Raw genomic sequence first — 26,928 nt, 5'->3', positions numbered from 1 at the left:
ATTTACTAGTGATATATACTAAAATAGGAGACATACTATAAAAGAAATATATTGCATGAGAAGATTCACCTTCAGCTAGACAAGATGAATCAACAGGCTAAAATCTGACAACATGGGGATCTATAGAAAAAATAAGAAATCTTAGACTTTGGTTTAATAAATCCATTAAATAAGTACATGAAGGGAAAGCCACCATTGAACAGCGCTACATGTTGGGACTTGAGGTTTTAGTGACCATAAAGTGAATCAGTGATACGTGGCTCTCAAAATAGCTAAAATAATAGGCTGCATTAAAAATAAAAAGTATCCAGAACAAGGGAAGTGGTACTGTTGTAGTGACATCACATCTATCACCTCTTGTAGTTAGCTTAGGGCTATATAATAATGAATTGCAACTTACAGCATAATTACCAGGATAGTGGGAGAAATTTGAAACCATATCATATGGAAAATGGTGAAGGCTCTGGTAATATTCAGTGCTGTTGATAACAGTTTAAAAGTTAACTAATTGAAGAGTTACACAGAATAAGGATTAAATTTTGGCTCAATGTAAAACATGTTATAAATTCCATAACAAAAATGTAGCCTTGTAAGTTGTAAGTCTTCCCTTATTAGTGCTAACACAGAACTGAATAGAGGTGTCAATGAAATTGAATAGAGGGTCGATGAAAATTCAAGGTAAAGGATGGGGCTGAATTACAGCCCCTAAGGTCTTTTCCAACTCTTAGCATCATATAGTTTTGTAAGGCTAATTCATACAGATTATTAGTTAAGGAGATAGCTATGCCCCTCAGGATCTTTCTAGTTTAATTGACAATAGTGACATAAACCTAAAAAATACCATTCTATGTTTAAAAAAAAAAATAAAGGATGGGGCAAGTCAAAAGAACACAGGAGTTAACTTGAGAAGTTCCACTGGGAACTCCCAACAGTCAAAGATGGGGGACAATTTTAGCAACAAATTAATAATGATTATAATGGACTATAAACCAAAGAATAAAATATCCATGAGTCCATAATATATATGATTGAATAAATAAATGGAAGAGAAAGGAAAAATATGCCTTACAAAAGAATTCCAATAAATACATGTAGAAGGAATGAGGGAAATAGAAAACCACCACTGGAACTCCACAGTAATAACTGCTGCAGGAAAGATTCACCAATGAATGCTAAAATCAGTAGCATTTCTGAGCTCATGCCTATTAAGAAATTGATTATTATGTGTCCTGACTTGAAAGTAGGAGCAATTATAGCATAGCAATTGATTTTGTTCCAAACAATAGTCATTATAGATTTTGTTTAAAAAAAAAAAGCTTTTGTTTTACACTAAACTCTACCAATTTGTGAAATGGGGAACAGTTTTCATATTCACCATTCAACCATTTACCTAGGTTTTAAGGCCAAAAAACCATGAGTCATTTTAGTTCCCTTCCTTCTACTCACTTTCAATATACCAGTGTTTTGTGAGCTGTACTTGCTACATATATCCCATATCTGACCACTTCTCTCTCACCACTTCATCAGCTAATTCCCTAGTCTGAGCTACCTCTTGCCTGTAGTAGCTATTCTTCCTGCTTCCCATTCCCTTACAGTTTATTTTCAACATTAGCCAGTAGCCTTCACAAAACAAACAAAAAACCCCAGATCCCTTTACTCTCCTGTGCAAAACTCTCCAATGGCTTTGTCAAGCTTAGAATACAATTTGTTCTTTACCTTGGTCTATAAAGTCCTATATTGATCTGACCCCTACCTACTTCTCTGAGCTCATTCTCGTTGCTTATTACTCCTTTCCAGGCACAGTGACTGTCTTCTTTTTCTTCAAACACACCACCCTCATTCTTGCCCCAGAGCTTTAATATTTGCCATCACCAGTACTGGAAAGTCTCTTTCCCCAGATCTTTGTACTCCTTGCTCCTTTACATCAGGGAGGTCTGTGTCTAAATATCACCTTAGTTAGGATATTTAGGGAAGACTTTTCTGAGGCAGGCTCCCCTGCCTTTCACCGACTTAATTTTTTTTCCCCATGGCATTTATCACTATGTAAAATAATATTATTTGTTTACTCATTTATTATCTGTTCTCCAAATTGAATGTAAGCACATAAGGGAAAGGACTTGGTTTGTCTTGCTTACAAACTGTATCCACAATACCTAAAACAATTCCTACAACAGAGTGGGCCCTCAAATATCTACTGAATAAATATCTTTAAAACACTGAAGGGCAAAAGTAGGGAAAACAGCAGAAGACCTGTATTAGAGGCAGATTTAGGCAGATTTCTATCTCTGAAGTCTGTGCAAAAAATATAAGCCTTTTGAAATAAACTTTAAAATGAAGAAAAACAAAAGAGTATTTTTTAGCTACCTTAATTTTACAAATTCAGTTGCTTTAAAAAAAACTTGAAAAATTTAAGTGTAACTCGATGACTGACTTTGGAAAGCTTTTGCAATAACCTTACACCAAAGAAAAATTTATTAAAGTATAGATTACTGGTTATTTAAAAATACATGAGAAAAGACAAACATACAAAGGCATTATCATACAACTGATTTCTAAATTCAATACTTTTGAAATACAAAACAATGATCATTACCCCCAAAAGTCAGTTTGAAACAAATTGATTTTTAAGTTGGTATAATTCTTTTCACTCAATTTTGCTTACAAATGTTACTAGGTTTTTCAGTTTCGTCACATATCAGAACTTTTCTTGAAATGTTTACTTCTCAAAGTAGAATATAGTTATTTCTTGCAATTAATGTCAGCAACTATAGAAAGCTTCTCTTAAGTCACAAGGATTCAATATGGTTGCTGCTTTGGAAATAGTTACCATTCTGAGTTATCTATACTAAGACTCATGTATTGACGGCAAAATATTAATGGGTAAAGTATGGAGATTGAGAGCAGGAGGACTAAGAAAAGATGATATCTTTTACTGCAGACCTGCTAAAAAAAAAGACTCCATTATTTACTCTGATAGTATTGCTAAAGAAGCAGTTTCTGCCAGATCACATGTTGGCTATGTAGTTGTCCATTTTAAATTTCCATCGCTAAAGAATGGCAGACTTCAACAATTAGATTGCTCAACCAAATAAGCAGACCTTTAAGTTACCATATACTTTAATTATGAGAAATAAATTATTTTCTTAATTGGTTTAGCAGCCTTATATCTGGAAAGGCAGCAAAACCCACTTTGTTCCAAAATTAGAAGGCCGACTCAGAGGCTGCTTCTAAGGTGCCTAACTATCTTCTATCATCAATCAGTCATGAAGGTGGACCTTCATGAACTCAGTAACTTAATGTACAAATGAACTCATCTATCAACACAATGTTGAGCCTGCAAAACCAAAAAAGTACATTCATAAGGTAGGAATTGGTCTGTATAAAACAAGAGGACATATATCCTCTTATATAACACAAGAGGAATATGCATGGTAATAAAAACAATCTGTAATAAACTTGTAAAGAAATGATTCTGGTTTTCATGTAACTCTGCTTAAACTGACTATGACTGAATGATTAAACATTTTCTTCTCCTAACATAATGCCCATTCCTTATAAGCTAAGCTGGACTTAGTTTCTTATAAATCTCTTATTTCCTTGGATTTATCTACTACACCCTTACTTTATAGCCATTTAACTTATAAGCTGGGCCTGCCCAGCCTGCCTCTAAAGCCTCTCTTCAGAAGGATACCAGATGCATTAAACAAAGGCATCTTCTCGTAAGAATCTGCACTTCAAAACAGCATATGAAGAACCAGCAATTGGCTCTCCAATGTAGCTACCTCTCATTTCACATTATCACAGAAACAGTGCAGTTTAGTAACCATTCCTTCCTTACAGAAAACTCAGTAGCTGTAAAAATTTTTGTTGTTTCAAAACACATTTCAATACTTATTAATTCCAAAGATCCGAACACCATGTAGCTGTGGCATTTTGGGAATTAGCACACTCAGGAGAGAAGCTGTGTTTAAGATGAAGTGAGTTGGATCATACTTCGTATAGAAACTTGCCAGAAAATATCTGTAGAAATAAAAGTTAAGAATATATATATAACATATAAAAGTGAAATTAGAATTTTTTAAATATTTAAAGGTAGAAAAAAGGCCACTGAAACATAAATACCTAAAAGCAGAACCATTTTTTTGAGCACTAAAACAAGAGCAAAAGTTTTAGTTTGGGGGCCTAAATTAATTTTATTTGGGATTTAAACATTTGTTTAATGGAGGCGTATATGCACATTTTGCTTTTCTGCAATCGTGTTAAATGTATTTAATGCAAGACAGTTACTACTGTCTTTAAAGCAGAAGGCTTTCAAACTAGGGTTCATGTGCTTCCTGAAACTTCAGGTGTAGTTTTTTATCTATGTGTATACATCTGAAGAGAAAGTCCAGATTCAAAGCATCCATCATATTCTCAAACGGTTTTGTGACCCACCAAAAGGTTAAAAACTACTGCTGCAAAGTTGTGAAAAATGGGTGTTAGTGCATTAGTAGAGTTTAGCATCTTTGAAAGAAAACTAATACTTGATTGCCCTTTTGATGTTCTCATTTCCATACTGAAGTTGAACAGGTATATAACCAGTATAACTGGAAACTTGAGAGACACTATTGTAAAATTCCAGCTGTTTTGCTATAACCGAACATACGTACATACATATTCAAAGACATCCAATATCTGAGAATTTGTTTTAAGAAGCCTAAGCCACCTTTAAGACCATAAATCATTGAGTCAGAATGCCTAGTTTGACCCAAGGGTACATCAAAATGAAGACACATCATGAGGCCACTAAAAGAGTATCCTAAAACATCATACCTTACTTGATGATAACTAAGAAGTTAGTATGCACAAGGGTGTTTGTCTAATTAGTACTTTTAGAGTACACAGAAAAGTATTTTAATAGTGTTTCCTCTAAAGGAGTGATAAATATCTTGTGTAATATGGTTAGAAAAGAACAGCTATTTTCCAAGTACAACTAAAAACATCACAGAGAGCTGTACACATTATTTTCAGAACCATCTAAATTGAGAAATTCTATACTCTTCCACCTATTTCACAAACTATAGTCAGAAAATTCATTCTTGAGAATAAACCATATTCCTCAATCTTTACTTTAAATCCCGTCTTCCTGCTTTCATATACTTGAAGACTGTTTTCATACTTCCTTAACTGAACAAAATAGGATACCATTTACATTCAGTAAGCTCATTTAATTTCCCATCATCATTACAGGTTTAATCTGTAATCTGATATGTTAGAAATAATAAATCTTCTTGGAATGGCTTCTCCTCCTCATAGCATATGTCTCCTTTATGTCTTTTAATAAAAACTGATTGTGTGTGTGGATCATATGAAAATTACTTGACTCTTACAAAAACCTACACAACCCTCCAAGGGGATGCAAAAGCCAGGTAGGAATCAGTGTGGTAGCATTTATCTGCCAAAGGGTATACTAGAAAGAGACCTGTATTAGAAGCTAGAAGTTTAGGGTTTAACCTGGGCTCTTGATTCCAACTAGCTACAAGATCTGGATGAAGATGATGCATTTGAATCTGTTTCTTTATCTAAAAATCTGGGATAATATTACTCATCCTACCTACCTGACAAATGATCAAATAAGAAAATGTAAATGCACTCTGAAAAATATCAATGCTACACAGATGGCTTTAATGCTGTTTCTTCAGTTATATAAGGAATTTAATCACAGAATATTTAAAATCATACCTGTTGGTCAAAAGTACACTTTAAGAAATATGGGTGTTGTACACAGGTACATCCTAGTTGACTTCTTTTGTGATAGCTCCTATTGAAAATTCAGCATATGTCAGGCTTTTTACATGTGCAGTTGACCCTTGAACAATGAGGTTTGAACTGCACAGGTCCACTTACAGATGGATATTTTTCAATAGTAAATACCACAGTACTACATGATCCACAGTTACTACACGATCCGCAGTTAGTTGAATCTGAGGATGTGGAAATGGGGATACAGAAGGCTGACTATGTAAGTTATACTTGGATTTTTAACTGCACAGAGCGCGGGTGCCTATAACCCCCACACTGTTCAAGGGTTAACTGTATTATAATGCAATCCTCAACATTTTATAGATGAGGAAACTGAGACTTTCAAGAATATGGCCAAAAGTCACATAGCTAGAGAGTAGTAGAGCTAAAATACAAATTTAGGGCTGTTTGAATAACCATTATTCTTGTTATTGCATTAATCTCTGTTAGGCCATACAAATAATTTTTCTTTTGACGTGAATTTTATGTGGGACTAAAACAATTAAAAACTTAAAAAATTTCCTCTCAAGTGCTATAAATATAAGGAAAAAGAAATCTACCACTTTATGATTACTTTATGCTTTCCATTTGAAAATGTCTTCCCTAACTTAAACACCTGTCTAAAACCTACCCTAAGTCCTAGTTTAAGGAATTCTAATGCCTCCAAGAAGTCTTTCCAGCTGCTGCAGACTGCACTGATTCTATAATGGATATATAAATATATATCTATATCTATATCTATATATATAGAGAGAGAGATATATATATCTCCTTTGTGGTATAGAGTGTTTGATTAGGATATATGTTAAACATCCATTATATGAAAGCAACTGAGTGTGGAATTCAAAGCAATCTATGTACTTATAAATTCTTTGCAGAAATAAACATAATAATAGAGAAATAATACAAAGTGGCAATAAATAAGGGATATATAACAACTACTATGGATTTCAAAGCAGAGTATTACTGAAGGCTGGTTGCTAAGGAAAAGACCTCACTGGTAAGGTCACAATTTAAATCTTGAAAGAAAAATAAGACAGATAAATTAAGAAAGGAGAAGGCATTTCAGGTGGGAGAAATGACTTGAACAAAGGCATAGAAATAGGACTATACATGAAGTATTTAAGAAATGCTGCTTAGAAGAGTGTGACCAGGTGGGAGTTGGGTGAGGGTAAAATAGTCACATAAAGGGAAAATGAGGTAGGAACCATTTTGTGGAGGACCCTGAATATCAGGTAATAGGAGGAAATTACATACCAGATATAAGGTTAGATACTTTACAGATAGATATTATCTCATTTATTTCTTACAGCATCAGATTGAGTTAGGTACCATTGGCTGGAATTTTATTTATGAGCAAACCAAGCAGGCTGAGTGATAGGTACAGGATTCAACCCAGGTCTGTCCTACAATGAAAGCCTAACCTCTCTTTTCTCTAAACCATACTATCTCTCCCAAGGAGTTTGAACATCTAAATGCGGCAGGTGGTCAATGAAATTCATCTGAAATCATCCAAATCCTTGTTTAGGGAGATTAATCTGATAGTAGAACACAGAACAAGACTATGTGTTTAGTATTCTTGCAAGCAGCTTAAAGACATGAACTAGAATATATTTGACTTGTATTCTAGAATATCTTGTCATACTGATAAACATGTAAGGTTGTCTCCATATATATTTGACTGAAGTGAAAACGATGAATGGTTACCAGCTTGTTAAAAATTTTGCCTGTATTTTATACTCTCTATGAAGTAGCAATTTACTGATATAGGTTTTCAACAAAATATTCTGTTTCTATTTCAAATTTAATCTAATAAAAGGATGGCTTCCTCTCATCCAATCCTCCTCATACCTGAAAATTTCCACCACTTACAGAATTATTGGAGAAATTGTGAAAAACTTCCGTGAAGATGTAAACTGTACTCCGTAGTCCAGTTGTTCCCAATGAGTTAGGAGCCTCGCTTTACCCTGGTCAGGAGTTTCAAATGGTGTTCCTTTTACTGCATGCAAAAATACATACATCCCCTGGAAAACAAGCAAGGGGGTATATAATCAATATCAAATACAAAATTAGTATTTGCCAGTTAGCATTAAGACAGTTGCAGACTGTGACAGAGAGCGTGATTAACTTGACAGCTCAAGTTTTAAGATTTCATATTGTGAAAGACTGTGGCCAGTTTCTTCAGAGTAAAACAAAACTTCCAGGGGCTTATATGCAAATATTATTTGCTGAAAACCACTCTAAGTCAACCAAAAGTAACCTGTTTTCATCTCCTATTAAATTGAAAATAAGCAAAAAGTACCATCAGGGTAGCTTTGCATCATTACATTTAGATTTTCTAACACATTTCCTGTTTGGAGATAGAATTACCTTTTCTCCAATGTGTAGGAAAGTTTAGAGTGTCATATTAGTAAATCTGATGATACTTATAAAATGATAAAAACATACAAGTTGGAAAATAATAATAAACAAAATCTCTGTATCGGGGAAAATTGTTCTGAAAATATTTAATATTAGGACTGTTTTTGTCTCAATAGTTCTTTTCCAAAGCAACAAAGGTGGTTTGATGTAGCAGGTATAATGTTCAACACAATTTACTTTTAAAATCACCACTGTACCTCAGTAGTGTCTTTTGAAGTTAGTTTTTAAAAATCAAAGTAAAAAACTTTACTAAAAGCCATTCTGTCCAGTGATATGTTTAAGCATCTAATTTTGTGGTTAATTACAAAAAAAAAAAAAACCCAATGTATACTAGATGTGGTTTACTTGAGATGCCCATTTAGATTGATAGTTAATGCTTCATTGCAGGATCACTGTCTGAGGCACTGGTAACAGAATAATGCCTATATATGGTCATGAAACAGCTTTACTTACTAAAGTCATGATGTGATGTCATTTTTTTTACTTCAACTTTTAATAAATATATGGAAAAAAATAGAAATATTAGTGATTTGAAATTTTACATTATTCTACTAGGTTAAGAGAGCCCTTCTTTTCAAAGCTTAGTCTATCTGCTTCCTAATTATTCCATTAGGCAATTTAAAAGTTGTTTACCTACAGTAACACTTAAGCAATAGAGGAATAGATTCATGTTCAATTGGATATAACTCTACAAACATTTAATAAGTGGCTAATATGTACAGGACACAGGACCTATATGCATATATGAAATTGAACAAGACATGTCCAATGCCTTGAAAAAGTTCAATCTTCCAAGAGATGGTACGGAAAAAAAAAAGATATGCATAAACAACTGTAATGTAGGGCAGAAATTACTATCAAAGGTACAATCAAAGTACTCAGGAAAGGCAGAGGAGGGAAAGGTTCCTTGTTGCTGAGGCTAATGGTTCCTTGTCACCTACCTCAGTCTTGAAGGTTCAGCTCAAATGATAACTCCTTAGTGAAGCCCTTCTCATTAGCAATAATTAACCTCTTGCCTATGTACATATATAGAATTTTATTGAAAATACTTTTACTATAGCATAACATATTGTATTGAAGTTGTTTACATAATGTTTGTTTTCCCATTAGCCTGACTACCTCAGGAACAAGGGCTCATACAAAGCAAGTATTAGATATTAAGCCAAGATGACATTAAGCCAAGGTATGTTTATTCTGTAAGCAGAAGAAACCATTTTCACATGGGTTTTAAAAGAGACTATGAAACAGAAATTGTATGATTTCAAATTCTCAGGAGAATGTGACCCAAAAAAGTTAAAAATCTCTACTCTAGACCACACATGTGTTAGAATTATCAAAGAGAAAGAAGAACAGTCCTCTAATTATTTACTTCAAACCACACACACTCACCGGTGTTCAGAATATAATATTCAAATAGTTTATTTTATGTATTCTTTTTAATGAGTAAGAATAAAATCTTATCTAACCATTTATCTTCTACTCCATTATTTTTATTTTTAATAGTTTTTCTATAAAATTTTAGTGATGGATGATTTATACCCGCATTAAAAGAATTAGGGAAAAAAGTATATAGCTCATGGTTAGCCCTTAACAAATATTTACTGACTCAAAATGAAGGGAATTCTCTTTCATTTTAAAAGCTAGGATAACAGAATTTATTTTGTGAAGTATTAAAACTTCTAAGAGTGAACTGTAGCACTGAGTAAAAACAATTGCTGTAGGTTTCTACTATATGTTTCAGAAAGACACAGACCATATTTTTCCTTTTTTCCCATATTTGGACTATTTTCCCATGTTTAAAAGCATGCAGTATGTATTTCACATTTTTAATTGGTTTAATGTAGGCTAACTTCAAAAGAAATTTACATTTGGCATCATGTAACTGCCACATCTATGGCTGGTTAGTCAGGTTTTTAGTGTGGAGGACTAAGAAGTCAGAAGTTTGCTTCCCTACTTGTTCTCATTACCTATCCTTTGTCCATGGCCATATACTGTGCCTCAGTCTCAGTCAACCAACTGAAACATGAAGGGAGGAGATGACTTCTAAAGTACATTTAATACATGTGCTACTGGAGAAGGGAAAATTATGTGAGAACAGACTAATTTATTCAGCAAACATTTAAATAGGTCTGTAGAGATAAAGAAATTAAAAAACAAAAAAAAGATAAACTGCTAATTATAAAAGGATGATAAATACATGAAAAAAGAATGCAGCATGGGACTTTTGTAGCTTCCTAGAAGAGGTGACACTTGAGTAGTTTTCCTGGAGAAACAGGAATTAGCCAGGCAGAGTAAGAAGGAGGAAGAGGTATTAAAATAGTGGAAGAAGAGCCTAAGCCAAAGCAAAAAGGTGTGAGAAGATGATTTTCATTACTGTAGAGCACAGCTTGTGTTTGGAGAGATGTTAAGATTGGGTCTCTTTCTTGCCTCTGTACTATTATCCACTGGTCTTGTATGCCACACAAAGAACTTGGCATTTTACTATGAATGTAACAAGGAATCATTGAAGGACTTAAGAGTGTGACCTGAACAAACATGAATTTCAAAAATATCACCCTGCCAAATTGGAATGAAGGAAAGTAGAGTAGAGAAGTGTCAAAGAGACCACTTGATCTATTGGTGTAATCTACCTGAGGGGAAAAAGGGCATGAAATTATAGCAACGCCCATAAGCATCAAGTTGACGACAGTAAAGCAGTAGAATAGACAAGGCTTTGACTAAATGGATGTGGAATATAAAGGAAAAAGAGTTACCCTAAGTCTAGGGTGACTATATATACTAGTTTGCCATGGGTGGTCCTGAGTTACACTTTCTCTCTTGGAGTAGTTATTACTAGAGCTCTCTTTTACTCTCAAAACAGTCTCAGTTTGGATAATACATTATATTAATCACTTTACCTCTGACATTCAGCTATGTGGCTTGGCTTACTGGGCAGATAGTGGTGCCTTTAGATTAGACTAGGAACAAAGTCCAGGAACAGACTGTGGTGGGGGGTAAGGGATATATCAGGAATGAATTCCATTTATACTTGTTTGGTTTAAGGTGCAAGGTGACCTGGCAATATTAATATGGTCATCATCATTTAATAGGTAGAAACTGAAAATATAGATAGAGGAAGTAACCTAGATAGTATATATATCATAAGAAGAGATGAAGAAAAGAACCTTGAGAACAGTAATATTTAAGAGAGGAAAAGAGAAGACTGTGCAAGAGGAAACAGTAAAGGAAAGATCAGAAATATATCTAGGAAAAAGCAATCCCATGGAAGCCAAAGGAAAAGAATTCCAATAAAAGGGATATGATTAGTGTCAAATATTTCAGAGAAGTCACTATTTAAAAACAGTGTTTTTAAACACTTCCTTCCAAAGTCTATCACATAAAATGGACTAAATGGACATTCACTGATCTTTACCACATTATCTTTGTCGTCCTCCAGTCAACTTCAAATGCTTTCCCGAAGATATAAATAATATCAATTTTTTAAAAACCTATTTCTCCTACATTTTTCTGTCTTAAAGTTCTAAGCTCTTCCTTTTGGGTAGATCTTTAAACAAATATATAGTTAATCTGGATTCAATTAAAAGTCTCAATTAACCAGATTTCTCCCCTTTCATTCTACTTTAATAGGCTGTTAAAGACAAGAAAAGTCACTATCACGTTTTGTTTTGTTTTGTTTTGTTTTGTTTTTAAACAGGCAACTTCCAGGGCTGCATAATATGGTCAGTAGAGTCAATCTAACCTCTGGTACTTTGTAGAGCTATCATATAATACAAAAGAGCAATAGTCAACAGGAAGAAGCTAAGGCACCATAAGTTTCTGAATCATATAAGATATGATTAAGCTCGAAATTTCTATACTGAAATAGAAAAGTATATATATACAATTTAGAAAGGATTTAAACCAAAGATGTTCATTAGACTCCAGTTAACCAAAAAACATAATTACTTCCTCTGATACATTTTGGTTAATCAATATATTATAGTGGCCTGAATTAGTGTCTTGTAATTTTTGCTAAAATGCCCTACTTTTTTTCAGATTTTATAAAACCAACAGGAGAAAAAAATGTCTTACTTACAAAAAGGGTCCAATGTTTAAATATAAAGTGATAGGAAAAATATAATCTTATTCCAGATAAGAATTCTTCAAAATTGTCATATATACTAAAAATCACTGAACTGTACACTTTAAATGGGTGAATTTTATATTGTATCTCAATCAAACTGTTTAAAAAAAATGAGTCATGTGTTTTTCTTCTTTGTAACATAAAACTTTAAGCTTTTTAAAAAACTGTGTTTAAATACACATAACATAACATGGACCACCTTAACCACTTTTAAGCGTACAGTTCAATGGTATTCGGTGCATTCACAATGTTAGGCAACCATCAGAACCATCCATCCCCACAACTCTTTTCGTCTTGCAAAACAGTACCCATTAAACAATAACTTCCCATTCCTGCCTTGCCCAGTCTCCGTAAAACCATTAAGCCTTAAGTGTTCAGTAGAAGGTGAAATTCTTACCAGATTATGTATAACATTTGTTAAGGTCCAAGCAACAGGAACACTGAAGAAGGGAATACTGAGTAAAACGATATGAAGCAAGCCAACTCCCAAAGCATATGTCAGCCACATACCCCGGCTGTTCATTACACGAGTATTTGGATTCACCTCACTGTGGGCAACTCCAACATTCATGTTTGCGCTGTAGGAAAGCAATGGGATGAGTCAACACTGATATAACTGGAAACCTAAGTACTCCTAATTCTGACGTGACAAAGTAAGTGTCACTGGGATTATTTTTTTCCCTCATCATTCTGAAATAGAACAGACTCTCCAAAATATGCTACTTGCAGATGCTGATGAGGGCAGTAAATAATTCTTAACATCTAACTCCCCAGTAAGACAAGCAAGACTTATTTTTATGCTTCTTGTTGAAAAAATAAACAGTTAAAATGCCTTTCCTAAAGCTTGTCTTCAAGCATGTTGGTTTTACTAAATGAAGTAATCGGCAGGAAAACTCAAACTGAAAGAGAAAACCTACATTTTCTTATGAGTGTAAAGTGAGAACTCAGGAGGTAAATTTACCAACAGAATAAACTAATATATAAAAAAGCAGAGTTGACCTAACCAGTCTGTTCTGAGTAGCCGGACTCTTACATTTAATGTAGTGTTGTGTCCATAAAGAGTGGTCAGAGTTCAAATCATTCCTTTATGAGGACTGAAGCTGCGAGGAACATAATGAGGTGGAAATTTTACATGGTCAAGGGATAAGGTTTGTTTCTCAACCTAGTGATACAATTAGGTTTAAACAAGGAGTCTTCTGCGTATTTTAACTCTAGTCACCTGCCCTAAAACTTTGGTTTTTCTCTCATTCTTTCCTTCCTTCTTCCCCTCCCTCCCTTCTTTCTTCCTTTCTTTCTGAGATTGGGGGTGGGGGGCGCAGAGCTACATTATATTTGGTACAGCTCTGATTTAAAAATATATAAACCCTTTCTATTACAGAGCTGGCACTGAGAGAGGGATTTCTCCGAACCCCGTCCAACAAGTATTCCGGAGTACAATGGCCCTTCTCCCTCCAAAAATCTGTAGGCTTACGGTGATGAAAGTTGGTTGCACTCAAACAAAGCAAAAGCCGCAAATTTAAATGTGTAAAAAGTTCCTCCAATCCAAACATCCACCGTGCATGTTACATTCTTTTTATACGCTATAAGTTATACTTAGAACGTGCCTCCACTCAAGATGCCTTTCCCATTTTCGACAGGATAGAAAAAAAAAAACGCTCGAAAGTAGGCTTAAAATTTACATCCAAGCTGGAAGGCAAACACTGACTCTACCCTAGGCCAGAAAACCCTTCCAGGGAGTCTGCCACGCCACTTCAGGGCTGGCAAACAATGACTTCAGAGAGCGAAGAGCCTCTCGGCTCTGCCCTCGCGGTGCCGGGCGACCCACAGCGACCCTCCCCTCCCCCCACCCCGCTACCGTCACCGGCAGCCTTCCCCGGCGGCCGGAGCTCCCAGCTAGTGAAAGCTCAGCAAAAGCCGCCGCTGCTACCGCCAGAGCGCCTGCCGCCCCGCCCCTTTCTTCTCGGAGCTGCACATCCCGTCAGGGCCAGGACGCGACGACGGGGATTTGGGGGGCAAGCCTTGGGGACCACTTGGTCCGCACGGCCTGACAGGGCGCCGCAGACGGAGCCGGAGTCCACTCTTTCCCCTCAAGCCGACCCGGGCCCGCCAGCAGCTCCCCACTGCACGGGCAGCAGCACAGTCCCGGCGGCCGTTCGTGCCCACTCACCCGCCGCCCCACTCCCGGCGGCTGGCTCGGAGCAGAATCAGCTCCGGGGCGGCTGCAGTGCCGACGGCAGCGCCTCTTCAGGCGGAACGCGAGTGGTCAGCCCCAACGCGGCGCGGCGCGGCGCAGCTTGCGGAAGCTTTCAGGGCGGAACGCGCTGCCAGGCCATTGGCTGAGGGCGGCGCCAATCCCACGTTCGCCTGGCAGGGCGGGACTAAGGGCGGTGCGCTCGGTGCCCGCCCCGCCCCGCGTGCATTGGGGTTGAGTCGGGGATCTGCCAGGCCGGGCCTGGGCTCCTGGCGGGACGCTGGCAGGTCTGCTAGTGGATTGTTGTTCCCCACCTCGCGCGAGCAAGAAGGTAGTGTCGTGTGGCTAACGGGTATTCATTCTTATATCGCAAGCTCGAGAGCCTCCTCCCCTCCACTTGTCCCGGTCGGGGCGGGAGCGCCGGCGGCCGCCGTGGGCGCCCCTCCCCCCCTCCCCTCGCGGGGCGGGAAGCGGACGAAGCCCGGCTCGCGGGCGCGCACACCTGGAGAGCGGTCTCCCAGCAGGTGTGGGCTGCTTAATGTCTGATTTGGACTTTCCTGACCAAATGGTGTTTCGGCCTTTGTTGCAGCCCATTCCTCAGATCCTTCTGGGTGCATATCTTAAAGTTGTTGTTTGCCAGGAAGAAACTTTAACCCCTGGCAGCCGAAACTCACCCTGTCTAGAGTGTGAGTGAGTGAGGGGTTTTATCATATTGTAGGTTGTGGCATCATGCAAGTGGCGGAAGCAAACTTTTCGGTTAACCATGATTTTTACTGTCATTCTGGGTCTGTCTACACGCTGAAGACAGGTACTTATGTTATATGCTGAGGAAATGTGGGTACCAAGAATTGATCTTTTTCTTCTTTTTTTGGCCGCTCCCCGCGGGTTGCAGGGCGGCTTGTGGGGACCTTAGTTCCCTGACTAGGGATTGAACCCGCGCCCTCGGCAGAAAAAGCTTGGAGTCCTAACCACTGGACTTGCAGGGAATTCCCCCAATAATTGATCTCATTCAAGAACGGGGAGGAAAAAACCAGATTATTTGGAATCATCTTTGAAGTTGAATTTCATAAGCTTGGCAGTACACAGAGTTTTTTTTATTCACATTGCTGAAGTAACTTACAATGGCTTTTCAAAACTGGTGTAAGAGAATGTTGACTGTATATACACATATATATGTGTACATATATTGCATTTCTAATGGCCTTATAAAACCAATTAGGTTAGATTTACTACATTTTTTTAAAAAAATAATTATTTCATTGTGTTTTTCCTGAAGTTTATCTATGAGTTCTCTGATCTTTACTTCTTTTTTAGGTACACTGTTAGCCTTAACTGAATTTCCTGATCATCAGCACTCTTTCAGGAGTGTTTGATTTACCTCTCAGCAAATATAGAAGACTGATTCCTGGCATTCTTAGACATTCTTTGCTGTGAGTCGTAAGCCTGGTATCAACCCTTCCACAACGATGCCATTTGGTACACATACGGTGGAATGCTTGTTATGTTCCAGAGGTTGTGCTAGGGATATGAGATTAATGTATCCTCAAAGCACTCTCAGCCAGGAGGAAGGGACCGAAATACAATACTTAGAATAATCTGTGATGAGTTTGGGGTTAGAAATAAGGAAAAGGTGCTCTGGGAGTACAGAGGAAGGACTGCCTAATCTGTTGGGGCAGGGGTTGGAGCTGGTAATAAGAAAGGCTTCCTCGAGGAGGTGATACTTGAACTAAATCTAGAAGGGTGGTGAGAAGTCATCAGTAGAGAAAGGGAACCTTATGAGCCAAGGAAGGAGTCACTGCCACCACATTAAGAGAGACAAGTTGCATAGTATGACTGGCCTAGTGTGCATTTGGAGAAGAGTGGGATGAGATTAGAAAGACAGAGGTCCAATTGATAAGGAGTTTGGATTTAACCTAGTTAGTAGTTGGAAATCTTTATAAAATTTTGAGTAGGATAGCAACATGATTAAATGTAAATTATAGAAAGAATCCTGTAGGTGGTTGAGATTCTAGGCAAGCTGTCAGTTAGCTGGTTATTGCAATAGGTCAGGGGAAAATTGTTGAAGGGCTGAACAAAGGCAAAAGCCATAGGGATAGAGAGGAAAGAACTATTTGAGAAATATTTAGGTAGTAAGATAGACAGGAGTGGGTGGCAGGATGTAGAGAGAGGAGAATTTCAAGGATGACTCAAGGTTTCTAATTTTGCTTTGTGAGACTGGATGAACATAGCCTTTGGAGTCAAACATGACAAAATATGCAGGTGTGCATCTGTCACTTAATAGTTGTGTGATCTTGGAACAAGCGATCAAGCTTTTAAATCCTGTTTGTGATAGAGGAATGACACTATACATAAGATTGTTGTGAGGATTAACTGGAATAATTTTATATATATATTTAAGTAACTTATGTTAGCTGTTATTTGTATTATCAAATAAATATAGCAAGAAAGACAGTTAATTAGAGAAAGATCTGATCTCTGAGACATGTTGAATTTAGGGTGCCTTTCTGTCATCTAAATGATGATATTTAGAAAGTAGTTGGAAATAAGGCCCTGGATTCTAGAAAAAAGCCTGGTTAGGAGATACAAGTGATGAAGGGGATGATATGGAGTCCAGTTAAAATAGAATACATAAAGGGAAGGAGTTAAGGCAATGGTGACTTGCTGGGAAGGAGGTCGCTTTTCCTAATGTTTACCTTGGCATGAGGTAGGTGCCGATAAAATTATTTTTCGTGGCCACTTCATTAATAATTATGAAGTACTCACCTTGAGTGAAGTACTCTGATTACTCTGTGTTGCATCCAGAAATATATAATTCCGTGCATTCAGAGGTTGTATAGGTCAGGACAGGGGTGTGATAAGCAAGCCAAGTTCTTTCGGAATGGGAGGAAAGGGTCATTCCTGGCTGGGTGATCAGAAAGGAGGACTATGTTACAAATGATATTGAAATCGGGTTTAGAACGATAGATAGTATTGCATTAGGAGAAAATGGAGGTGCAAATAGGGTGGGATTGCTGGCAAAGGAAGATTGAAGTTTTTGACGTTGGTCACAAAGAACAGTGAGTTATTAAGAGAAATAGCAAACTTAAGTGGGAGGTATGGAGGGCGGAACAAGAAGATAAGTTCTATTTTATAAACATTTTGAGGTAGCAGTAACACTGATTGTAAGAAATGCCTGTCTTGGGAAGAGAGAGATCACTGTTGGGATGTAGATTTAGATGTTATTCTGTAACATCTAAGGTTATAGGGTTTTGGGTATATAAGAAGAGGGGAGAGGGATTAGGGAATGCCCATTTTTCTGGGAAGAGAGTGAAGAAAACACGAAGAGATCCAAGAGGTATTGATGGATGGTATAATCCTTGAGAATAGGCAGTATCATCAATGTCACATGCTTCAGGGATATCAAGGAATGTGAATCCTGAGAAAAGGATTTGATGATTTAAGAGCTCATTGGTGAACTTGAAGAAAACAAAATCCTAACAGTGGTTGTGTAAGCTATTTTGCAAGCGTTTTAGAAGTGAGTTGGTGATAGGGAATTGGTGACGGTGAATACAGGTTACTTATTCAAGTTTGGCTTCATAAAGAAAAAAGATAATCATAGAGTTAATAGGGTTGAGGGAAGAATTTTTTGTTTTTGTTTTCAAGACCAAGAGGCCTGGAGGAGGGATGGGACTAGATAAAGAAACTAGGTGAAAGTGTTAGTTTAGAAGAAAGAGACATTGGTCTGAGACTGAGTGAAGAAGAACATGGGTAGAGGTGGAGACATTTTAAGAAACCAAAGGACACAGTGTGGTGGAGGAGGTAAAGTGTGTGAAGATAGAGTTCATGCTGTGATCTGCCTTGATCTCAGTGAACTAGAAGAGGGGGAAGATTGGGATGAAATTAGGGACTTTCTGGGGAGAAATAGAAGATTTTGGAAGAGAGATTATAGAGAATGAGACAGAGATGATGAGATTAATAAAGAGATTAATTAATCTCTGCAGAAGGAGGGAAGGTTGAGGTGAGGCTAGGTTTATACACCAAAGCTTGCTTGATAAGTGTTTTTCTTAGATCCCTGGGACTCTCAAACTAAGGAAGAAGACTTCTTAAACCCAGGCCTAACCTGATACCAACCACTGGGTTAGCTCCTGTGGGGCTAGGGGTTAGACGTGTGTTGGGGGGTGTGGTATTCATGTAGTAGTTTGGAGGAACTCAGTTTAGTCCAGAGATCCTGGGATTTTTTAGCATGTGTATGCCAAGCACTATAATAAGTTGTATACATTATCTTATTTACTTCTCACCACAACCATATGATATCATTATTATCTCTATTTTGTAGGTTAGGTGATTGAGTTTTAGAGTTTAATTTTAATTTCCTCAACATTATATAGCTATTAGTGTATAATAGTAATTAGTGGCATATTTTTCCATTGTGCTAATCAACTTTGCCTTGTACAAAGCAAAATATAGTTATGAATTGTGAACAGTTAACACCATTCAGAACTCAGTATATTGACTTCTTCCCAGAAATGCATCCCTTAAAATTTTATGTAATCATTGTAATGGCTATACTCCATTTCTTGCTCAGTTACTTATTCTTAAACTTTATGTGACTCTGCTTGTTTTACGTCTTAAGTTGCCTGAGAAAGAATCCTAAACAGAAACCTTTTTATTTGGTTTGGTTTATCTTTGGCATTGTTGTTTTGTTTGGCTCTAGATTCCATAGGGTCAAATCATCATGTGAGCATGTAACTAGTCATGGTAAATTAAGGAAGTACCTAGGGCTCCTCCCCCTCCCCCCACCATTTTATTGTCAAATAAAATTATGACTCTAGAGGAATTGCATGTTGTCAAACTAATATTTTTTATTTTCCTGAAATCTTTTCTGAGTTGGGCATTAAGGTAGATGCAAACCCCACTCCCTGCAAATTTTACATACATGATTTCCGTATGAAATTTTTTTGTTTCTTTGTTTGAAAAGGTTTCAGACAAAGGGTTTCATGGCTAAAACAATTACTGGCAGAGAGATTTTGGATGTACAAGTTGGATCGGCATGTAAAGGACCTTGAAGGCCAGCATATGGATTTGAGCTTTATCATAATTTGGCTTTGGGGAGCCACATGATTAGAAAGATGTTTTAGACACAGTAGTGCATAGGATAGTAATCTGATATGATATGTCTGGGTATGACTAGTTTAGATTAAGAGTAATTCTAGAGTCTAGATTTCCTAACTCTAAAAGAGCTCAATAATTGAAAGAGATATTGTAATTCATCAAAATGCGTAGATGACTAATGATGTTCAAGTGCAACTGCCATTAAGGCACATGACTGACATTATCTGCATATCAGTTGACAGCACCATCTGGTGATTCCTAGCCAGACACATCATATATTACACTTATTGCACAGTTATTCTTATCATTCTTCAATTAGTAACAGTGTGATTTACCAACAAATTTCTCTGTGCCTTAGTCTTATAATATGGAGATGATAATGGCATCTATTTTAAAGGGTATTTGTAAGCAATAAATGATTTAATACTGTATGTGCTTAACAGCAGAGCCTGACATACAGTGAGGCTCAATAAATACACGTTGCTATTATTGCTGCTGTTGTTGCTATCAGTTCTGTTAGGAATGTTTAACAATTTTTATTTTTACAACTTATATTTTATTTTCTAGCTACTCTGCTAAAAGCTAGAATGAAACAGCTGCCGGCAGCAACAGTTCGCCTCCTTTCAAGTTCTCAAATAATCACTTCAGTGGTCAGTGTCGTAAAAGAGCTCATTGAAAACTCCTTGGATGCTGGTGCCACAAGCATAGATGTTAAACTGGTGAGTGTCCCTGAGATGCTGCCGAGTACCTTTAAAGCAAAAAAGGGTTGGACAGATGTTTTCTCCTTAGAATTATTACCTGTTTTCTTTATATACCAGTAAATTATTCTTAGGACATTGAACCCTTTGTCTTGTTTAAGAGTAAATTCTTAAAAATAAGTTTTAGTTTACATCAGTGTTACAGTAACATTAAAGGAAATTATAAAGGAAAGCTTATTCTAAAGGACTCTATCACATAAAACATGAATTTAGTTTGTCTGTATTTTCTACTAATACTTATCCTTGGTTATTTGTGTTTACTTGTTTTATATATTCTCATTTGTTTATATATTCTCATTTTGTTTTTTCTACCTAATCTTATTTCAGAACTGTGTCCCTTGTTGCTTCATAGTTTTCACATTTTTAAATTTAAGTGCTACATATTAAATCATTTGAGTTAATAATGACTTATGACTCTTATTATGATGTATTACAATTAGTCTTCAGGTCTACTTACCCTGTTATAAGTTACTAGCTCATGGAGGTAAGGTCTATATTTTTTTGTGTCCTCTATCCCTCTCCAGTATCTGGTACATAAATGATAAATAAATTTGAGTGAATGTAAGAATACATTTTTTGTAATCTCCGAATTATCAGATACTCATATTATTTCTGGTATTATGGCATTAGAAAGACTACTGATACGAATATCTTTGTAGGAAAGAGACCTTCCCTTTTCATATACATATGCATATATTATATATATGTTACCCATTTGCTCCTTGTAAAAACTCTATGAATTAGCTACCGCTATACTCATTTTATAAATAATTGAGGTTCTGAGAACTTTCCCAAAGTCATGTAAGTAGTAAGTACTGGAGCTGAGATTGCAATCCAGGTCTTTATGACTCTAAAACTCATTCAGGATCTTTCCTCTATGCCAGTGGTTTTCATAACATTTGGGTACATCAGTAATTTTAGGGAGTCTGTTAAAACAGTTATTGGGCCGCAGAATTTCAGATTCTAAGTAGGGCCCCAACTTTGTGTTTCTAACAAGTTTCTAGTTGATGCTGAGAACCGCTGTTCTATAGTGTATCAAACCGCTACTTAGGTTTTAAATAATAGAGTAAAAGCTTTATAAACATGAAAAAATTAAACTGAAAGACATTTTCTTTTTCTTAGACATTTTATGTAGTCAGTTCAGTCTGATTAGAATACAGTTGATAATAGTTAAATAGGATTAATTATATATCTGACAAATTTAACTTAAGAATCTTAGGCAGGCAAACATATGTCTTGTTCTCAAAGTTCTTGGAAGAAAAACATAGTTTTTAGAAATAGTTTTACAGAGCCAACAGAAGTCCTCTTTAAAAAGTAAATTGAAGTACACATTTTTATCCTGCTGCATATTTAAGTCTCTTGACGTTTGCCAGTTCCTGCTTTGTAGAATTTTAGAATAAACAAGTCTGTTGCTTTACATAATAAGATCTGTTTCATTATAGTTTCATACAGTAATAACTGTTCTGACTAGGAATGTTTTCGTAATTAGTAAATTAAACATGTAGATATTATTTTAAACATTTAAACAGATCTTTGTGTTATTTTACTCAGGCGCCTGGAGTTCTTATTTATATTGAAAGATTTGCATTTCTTTTTTTTTTTTTTTTTTTAATTAGGCATCAATTTTATACACATCAGTGTATACATGTCAATCCCAATCGCCCAATTCAGCACACCACCATCCCCACCCCACCGCAGTTTTCCCCCCTTGGTGTCCATATGTCCATTCTCTACATCTGTGTCTCAACTTCTGCCCTGCAAACTGGCTCATCTGTACCATTTTTCTAGGTTCCGCATACATGCATTAATATACGATATTTGTTTTTCTCTTTCTGACTTACTTCACTCTGTATGACAGTCTCTAGATCCATCCACGTCTCAACAAATGACTGAATTTCGTTCCTTTTTATGGCTGAGTAATATTCCATTGTATATATGTACCACAACTTCTTTATCCATTCATCTGCTGATGGGCATTTAGGTTGCTTCCATGACCTGGCTATTGTAAATAGTGCTGCAGTGAACATTCGGGTGCATGTGTCTTTTTGAATTACAGTTTTCTCTGGGTATATGCCCAGTAGTGGGATTGCTGGGTCATATGGTAATTCTATTTTTAGTTTTTTAAGGAACCTCCATACTGTTCTCCATAGTGGCTGTATCAGTTTACATTCCCACCAACAGTGCAAGAGGTTTCCCTTTTCTCCACACCCTCTCCAGCATTTGTTGTTTGTAGATTTTCTGATGATGCCCATTCTAACAGGAGTGAGGTGATACCTCATTGTAGTTTTGATTTGCATTTCTCTAATAATTAGTGATGTTGAGCATCTTTTCATGTGCTTCGTGGCCGTCTGTATGTCTTCTTTGGAGAAATGTCTATTTAGGTCTTCTGCCCATTTTTGGATTGGGGTGTTTGTTTCTTTGATATTGAGCTGAATGAGCTGTTTATATATTTTGGAGATTAATCCTTTGTCCGTTGATTCATTTGCAAATATTTTCTCCCATTCTGAGGGTTGTCTTTTCGTCTTGTTTATGGTTTCCTTTGCTGTGCAAAAGCTTTGAAGTTTCATTGGGTCCCACTTGTTTATTTTTGTTTTTATTTCCATTACTCTAGGAGGTGGATCATAAAAGATCTTGCTGTGATTTATGTCAAAGAGTGTTCTTCCTATGTTTTCCTCTAAGAGTTTTATAGTGTCCAGTCTTATATTTAGGTCTCTAATCCATTTTGAGTTTATTTTTGTGTATGGTGTTAGGGAGTATTCTAATTTCATTCTTTTACATGTAGCTGTCCAGTTTTCCCAGCACCACTTATTGAAGAGACTGTCTTTTCTCCATTGTATATCTTTGCCTCCTTTGTCATAGATTAGTTGACCATAGGTGCGTGGGTTAATCTCTGGGCTTTCTATCTTGTTCCATTGATCTATGTTTCTGTTTTTGTGCCAGTACCATATTGTCTTGATTACTGTAGCTTTGTAGTATAGTCTGAAGTCAGGGAGTCTGATTCCTCCAGCTCCATTTTTTTGCCTCAAGACTGCTTTGGCTATTTGGGGTCTTTTGTGTCTCCATACAAATTTTAAGATGATTTGTTCTAGCTCCGTAAAAAATGCCATTGGTAATTTGATAGGGATTGCATTGAATCTGTAGATTGCTTTGGGTGGTGTACTCATTTTCACAATGTTGATTCTTCCAATCCAAGAACATGGTATATCTCTCCATCTGTTGGTATCATCTTTAATTTCTTTCATCAGTGTCTTATAGTTTTCTGCATACAGGTCTTTTGTCTCCCTAGGTAGGTTTATTCCTAGGTATTTTATTCTTTTTGTTGCAATGGTAAATGGGAGTGTTTCCATAATTTCTCTTTCAGATTTTTCATCATTAGTGTATAGGAATGCAAGAGATTTCTGTGCATTAATTTTGTATCTTGCAACTTTACCATATTCATTAAATAGCTCTAGCAGTTTTCTGGTGGCAGTTTTAGGATTCTCTATGTATAGTATCATGTCATCCGCAAACAGTGACAGTTTTACTTCTTCTTTTCCAATTTGTATTCCTTTTATTTCTTTTTCTTCTCTGATTGCCGTGGCTAGGACTTCCAGAACTATGTTGAATAATAGTGGTGAGAGTGGACATCCTTGTCTCGTTCCTGATCTTAGAGGAAATGCTTTCAGTTTTTCACCATTGAGAATGATGTTTGCTGTGGGTTTGTCATATATGGCCTTTATTATGTTGAGGTAGGTTCCCTCTATGCCCACTTTCTGGAGAGTTTTTATCAGAAATGGGTGTTGAATTTTGTCAAAAGCTTTTTCTGCATCTATTGAGATGATCATATGGTTTTTATTCTTCAATTTGTTAATATGGTGTATCACATTGATTGATTTGCGTATATTGAAGAATCCTTGCATCCCTGGGATAAATCCCACTTGATCGTGGTGTATGACCCTTTTAATGTGTTGTTGGATTCTGTTTGCTAGTATTTTGTTGAGGATTTTTGCATCTATATTCATCAGTGATATTGGTCTGTAATTTTCTTTTTTTGTAGTGTCTTTGTCTGGTTTTGGTATCAGGGTGATGGTGGCCTCATAGAATGAGTTTGGGAGTGTTCCTTCCTCTGCAATTTTTTGGAAGAGTTTGAGAAGGATGGGTGTTAGCTCTTCTCTAAATGTTTGATAGAATATCTGGTCCTGGACTTTTGTTTGTTGGAAGATTTTTAATCACAGTTTCAATTTCATTACTTGTGATTGGTCTGTTCATATTTTCTGTTTCTTCCTGGTTCAGTCTTGGAAGGTTATACCTTTCTAAGAATTTGTCCATTTCTTCCAGGTTGTCCATTTTATTGGCATAAAGTTGCTTGTAGTAGTCTCTTAGGATGCTTTGTATTTCTATGGTGTCTGTTGTAACTTCTCCTTTTTCATTTCTGATTTTATTGATTTGAGTCCTCTCCCTCTTTTTCTTGATGAGTCTGGCTAATGGCTTATCAATTTTGTTTATCTTCTCAAAGCACCAACTTTTAGTTTTATTGATCTTTGCTATTGTTTTCTGTGTTTCTATTTCATTTATTTCTGCTCTGATCTTTATGATTTCTTTCCTTCTGCTAACTTTGGCTTTTGTTTGTTCTTCTTTCTCTAGTTTCTTTAGGTGTAAGTTTAGATTGTTTACTTGAGATTTTTCTTGTTTCTTTAGGTAGGCTTGTGTAGCTATAAACTTCCCTCTTAGAACTGCTTTTGCTGCATCCCATAGGTTTTGGGTTGTCGTGTTTTCATTGTCATTTGTCTCTAGGTATTTTTTTATTTCCTCTTTGATTTCTTCAGTGATCTCTTGGTTATTTAGTAACGTATTGTTTAGCCTCCATGGGTTTGTCTTTTTTACGTTTTTTTCCCTGTAATTCTTTTCTAATCTCATAGCGTTGTGGTCCGAAAAGATGCTTGATATGATTTCAATTTTCTTAAATTTACTGAGGCTTGATTTGTGACCCAAGATGTGATCTATCCTGGAGAATGTTCTGTGCGCACTTGAGAAGAACGTGTAATCTGCTGTTTTTGGATGGAATGTCCTATATATATCAATTAAATCTATCTGGTCTATTGTGTCATTTAAAGCTTCTGTTTCCTTATTTATTTTCATTTTGGATGATCTGTCCATTGGTGTAAGTGAGGTGTTAAAGTCCCCCACTATTATTGTGTTACTGTCGATTTCCTCTTTTATAGCTGTTAGCAGTTGCTTTATGTATTGAGGTGCTCCTATGTTGGGTGCATATATATTTATAATTGTTATATCTTCTTCTTGGATTGATCCCTGGATCATTATGTAGTGTCCTTCCTTGTCTCTTGTAACATTCTTTATTTTAAAGTCTGTTTTATCTGATATGAGTATAGCTACTCCAGCTTTCTTTTGATTTCCATTTGCATGGAATATCTTTTTCCATGCCCTCACTTCCTGTGTGTATGTGTCCCTAGGTCTGAAGTGGGTCTCTTGTAGACAGCATATATATGGGTCTTGTTTTTGTATCCATTCAGCCAGTCTATGTCTTTTGGTTGGGGCATTTAATCCATTCACGTTTAAGGTAATTATTGATATGTATGTTCCTATGACCATTTTCTTAATTGTTTTGGGTTTGTTTTTGTAGGTCCTTTTCTTCTCTTGTGTTTCCCACTTAGAGAAGTTCCTTTAGCATTTGTTGTAGAGCTGGTTTGGTGGTGCTGAATTCTCTTAGCTTTTGCTTGTCTGTAAAGCTTTTGATTTCTCCATCAAATCTAAATGAGATCCTTGCCAGGTAGAGTAATCTTGGTTGTAGGTTCTTCCCTTTCATCACTTTAAGTATATCATGCCACTCCCTTCTGGCTTGCAGAGTTTCTGCTGAGAAATCAGCTGTTAACCTTATGGGAGTTCCCTTGTATGTTATTTGTCCTTTTTCCCTTGCTGCTTTCAATAATTTTTCTTTGTCTTTAATTTTTGCCACTTTGATTACTATGTGTCTCGGCGTGTTTCTCCTTGGGTTTATTCTGTATGGGACTCTCTGCGCTTCCTGGACTTGGGTGGCTATTTCCTTTCCCATGTTAGGGAAGTTTTCGACTATAATCTCTTCAAATATTTTCTCTGGTCCTTTCTCTCTCTCTTCTCCTTCTGGGACCCCTTTAATGCGAATGTTGTTGCGTTTAATTTTGTCCCAGAGGTCTCTTAGGCTGTGTTCATTTCTTTTCATTCTTTTTTCTTTATTCTGTTCCGCAGCAGTGAATTCCACCATTCTGTCTTCCAGGTCACTTATCCGTTCTTCTGCCTCAGTTATTCTGCTATTGATTCCTTCTAGTGTAGTTTTCATTTCAGTTATTGTATTGGTCATCTCTGTTTGTTTGTTCTTTAATTCTTCTAGGTCTTTGTTAATCATTTCTTGCATCTTCTCAATCTTTGCCTCCATTCTTATTCCGAGGTCCTGGATCATCTTCACTATCATTATTCTGAATTCTTTTTCTGGAAGGTTGCCTATCTCCACTTCATTTAGTTGTTTTTCTGGGGTTTTTTCTTGTTCCTTCATCTGGTACATAGCCCTCTGCCTTTTCATCTTCTCTATC

At 36.6% G+C, this 26,928-nt stretch overlaps 2 protein-coding genes across 6 annotated transcripts in view; one reads left to right on the top strand and one right to left on the bottom strand.

Moving 5' to 3' along the window:
* Nucleotides 1-2,516: 2,516 nt before the first annotated feature.
* ORMDL1 (ORMDL sphingolipid biosynthesis regulator 1) lies at nucleotides 2,517-14,609 on the bottom strand. 2 transcript variants are annotated; one of them, XM_068544792.1, is made up of 4 exons: nucleotides 14,493-14,609; nucleotides 12,723-12,903; nucleotides 7,654-7,805; nucleotides 2,517-4,020 (listed from the first exon to the last, which is right to left on the bottom strand). In XM_068544792.1, the coding sequence occupies exons 2-4, from the start codon at nucleotides 12,894-12,896 to the stop codon at nucleotides 3,885-3,887; spliced, it is 462 nt and encodes a 153-aa protein (XP_068400893.1). In that variant the 5' UTR covers nucleotides 12,897-12,903; nucleotides 14,493-14,609; the 3' UTR covers nucleotides 2,517-3,884. The 2 variants fall into 2 exon arrangements, with proteins under 2 accessions (XP_068400893.1, XP_068400894.1); XM_068544793.1 differs by having other exon boundaries at nucleotides 3,936-4,020; nucleotides 7,633-7,805.
* Nucleotides 14,610-14,726: 117 nt separating this feature from the next.
* Nucleotides 14,727-26,928, top strand: part of PMS1 (PMS1 homolog 1, mismatch repair system component) — a 90,529-nt gene continuing 78,327 nt past the window's right edge. For 3 of the 4 annotated variants that reach the window (XM_068544790.1, XM_068544788.1, XM_068544791.1), the window contains exons 1-3: nucleotides 14,727-14,847; nucleotides 15,831-15,946; nucleotides 20,175-20,326. In XM_068544790.1, coding sequence (XP_068400891.1) covers nucleotides 20,195-20,326 — 132 coding nt within the window. In that variant the 5' untranslated portion in view covers nucleotides 14,727-14,847; nucleotides 15,831-15,946; nucleotides 20,175-20,194. The remainder of the gene's footprint in view (nucleotides 14,848-15,830; nucleotides 15,947-20,174; nucleotides 20,327-26,928) is intronic. The other variant, XM_068544789.1, reaches the window with a different exon arrangement.

This window comes from Eschrichtius robustus, chromosome 5 (assembly GCF_028021215.1).
Source record: "Eschrichtius robustus isolate mEscRob2 chromosome 5, mEscRob2.pri, whole genome shotgun sequence".
NCBI lineage: Eukaryota > Metazoa > Chordata > Mammalia > Artiodactyla > Eschrichtiidae > Eschrichtius > Eschrichtius robustus.
The sequence above is the reverse complement of the archived record's forward strand: the minus strand, read 5'-3'. Positions and strand labels throughout refer to the sequence as shown.

Coding starts and splice junctions, on each gene's coding strand:
- ORMDL1 (XM_068544792.1), bottom strand. CDS start 12,896: ATGAATGTTGGAGTTGCCCACAGTGAGGTGAATCCAAATACTCGTGTA. Junction 7,806..12,722: donor CAAATGTTATACATAATCTG/GTAAGAATTTCA, acceptor CTTGTTTTCCAG/GGGATGTATGTATTTTTGCA. Junction 4,021..7,653: donor ACAATTTCTCCAATAATTCT/GTAAGTGGTGGA, acceptor TTATTTCTACAG/ATATTTTCTGGCAAGTTTCT.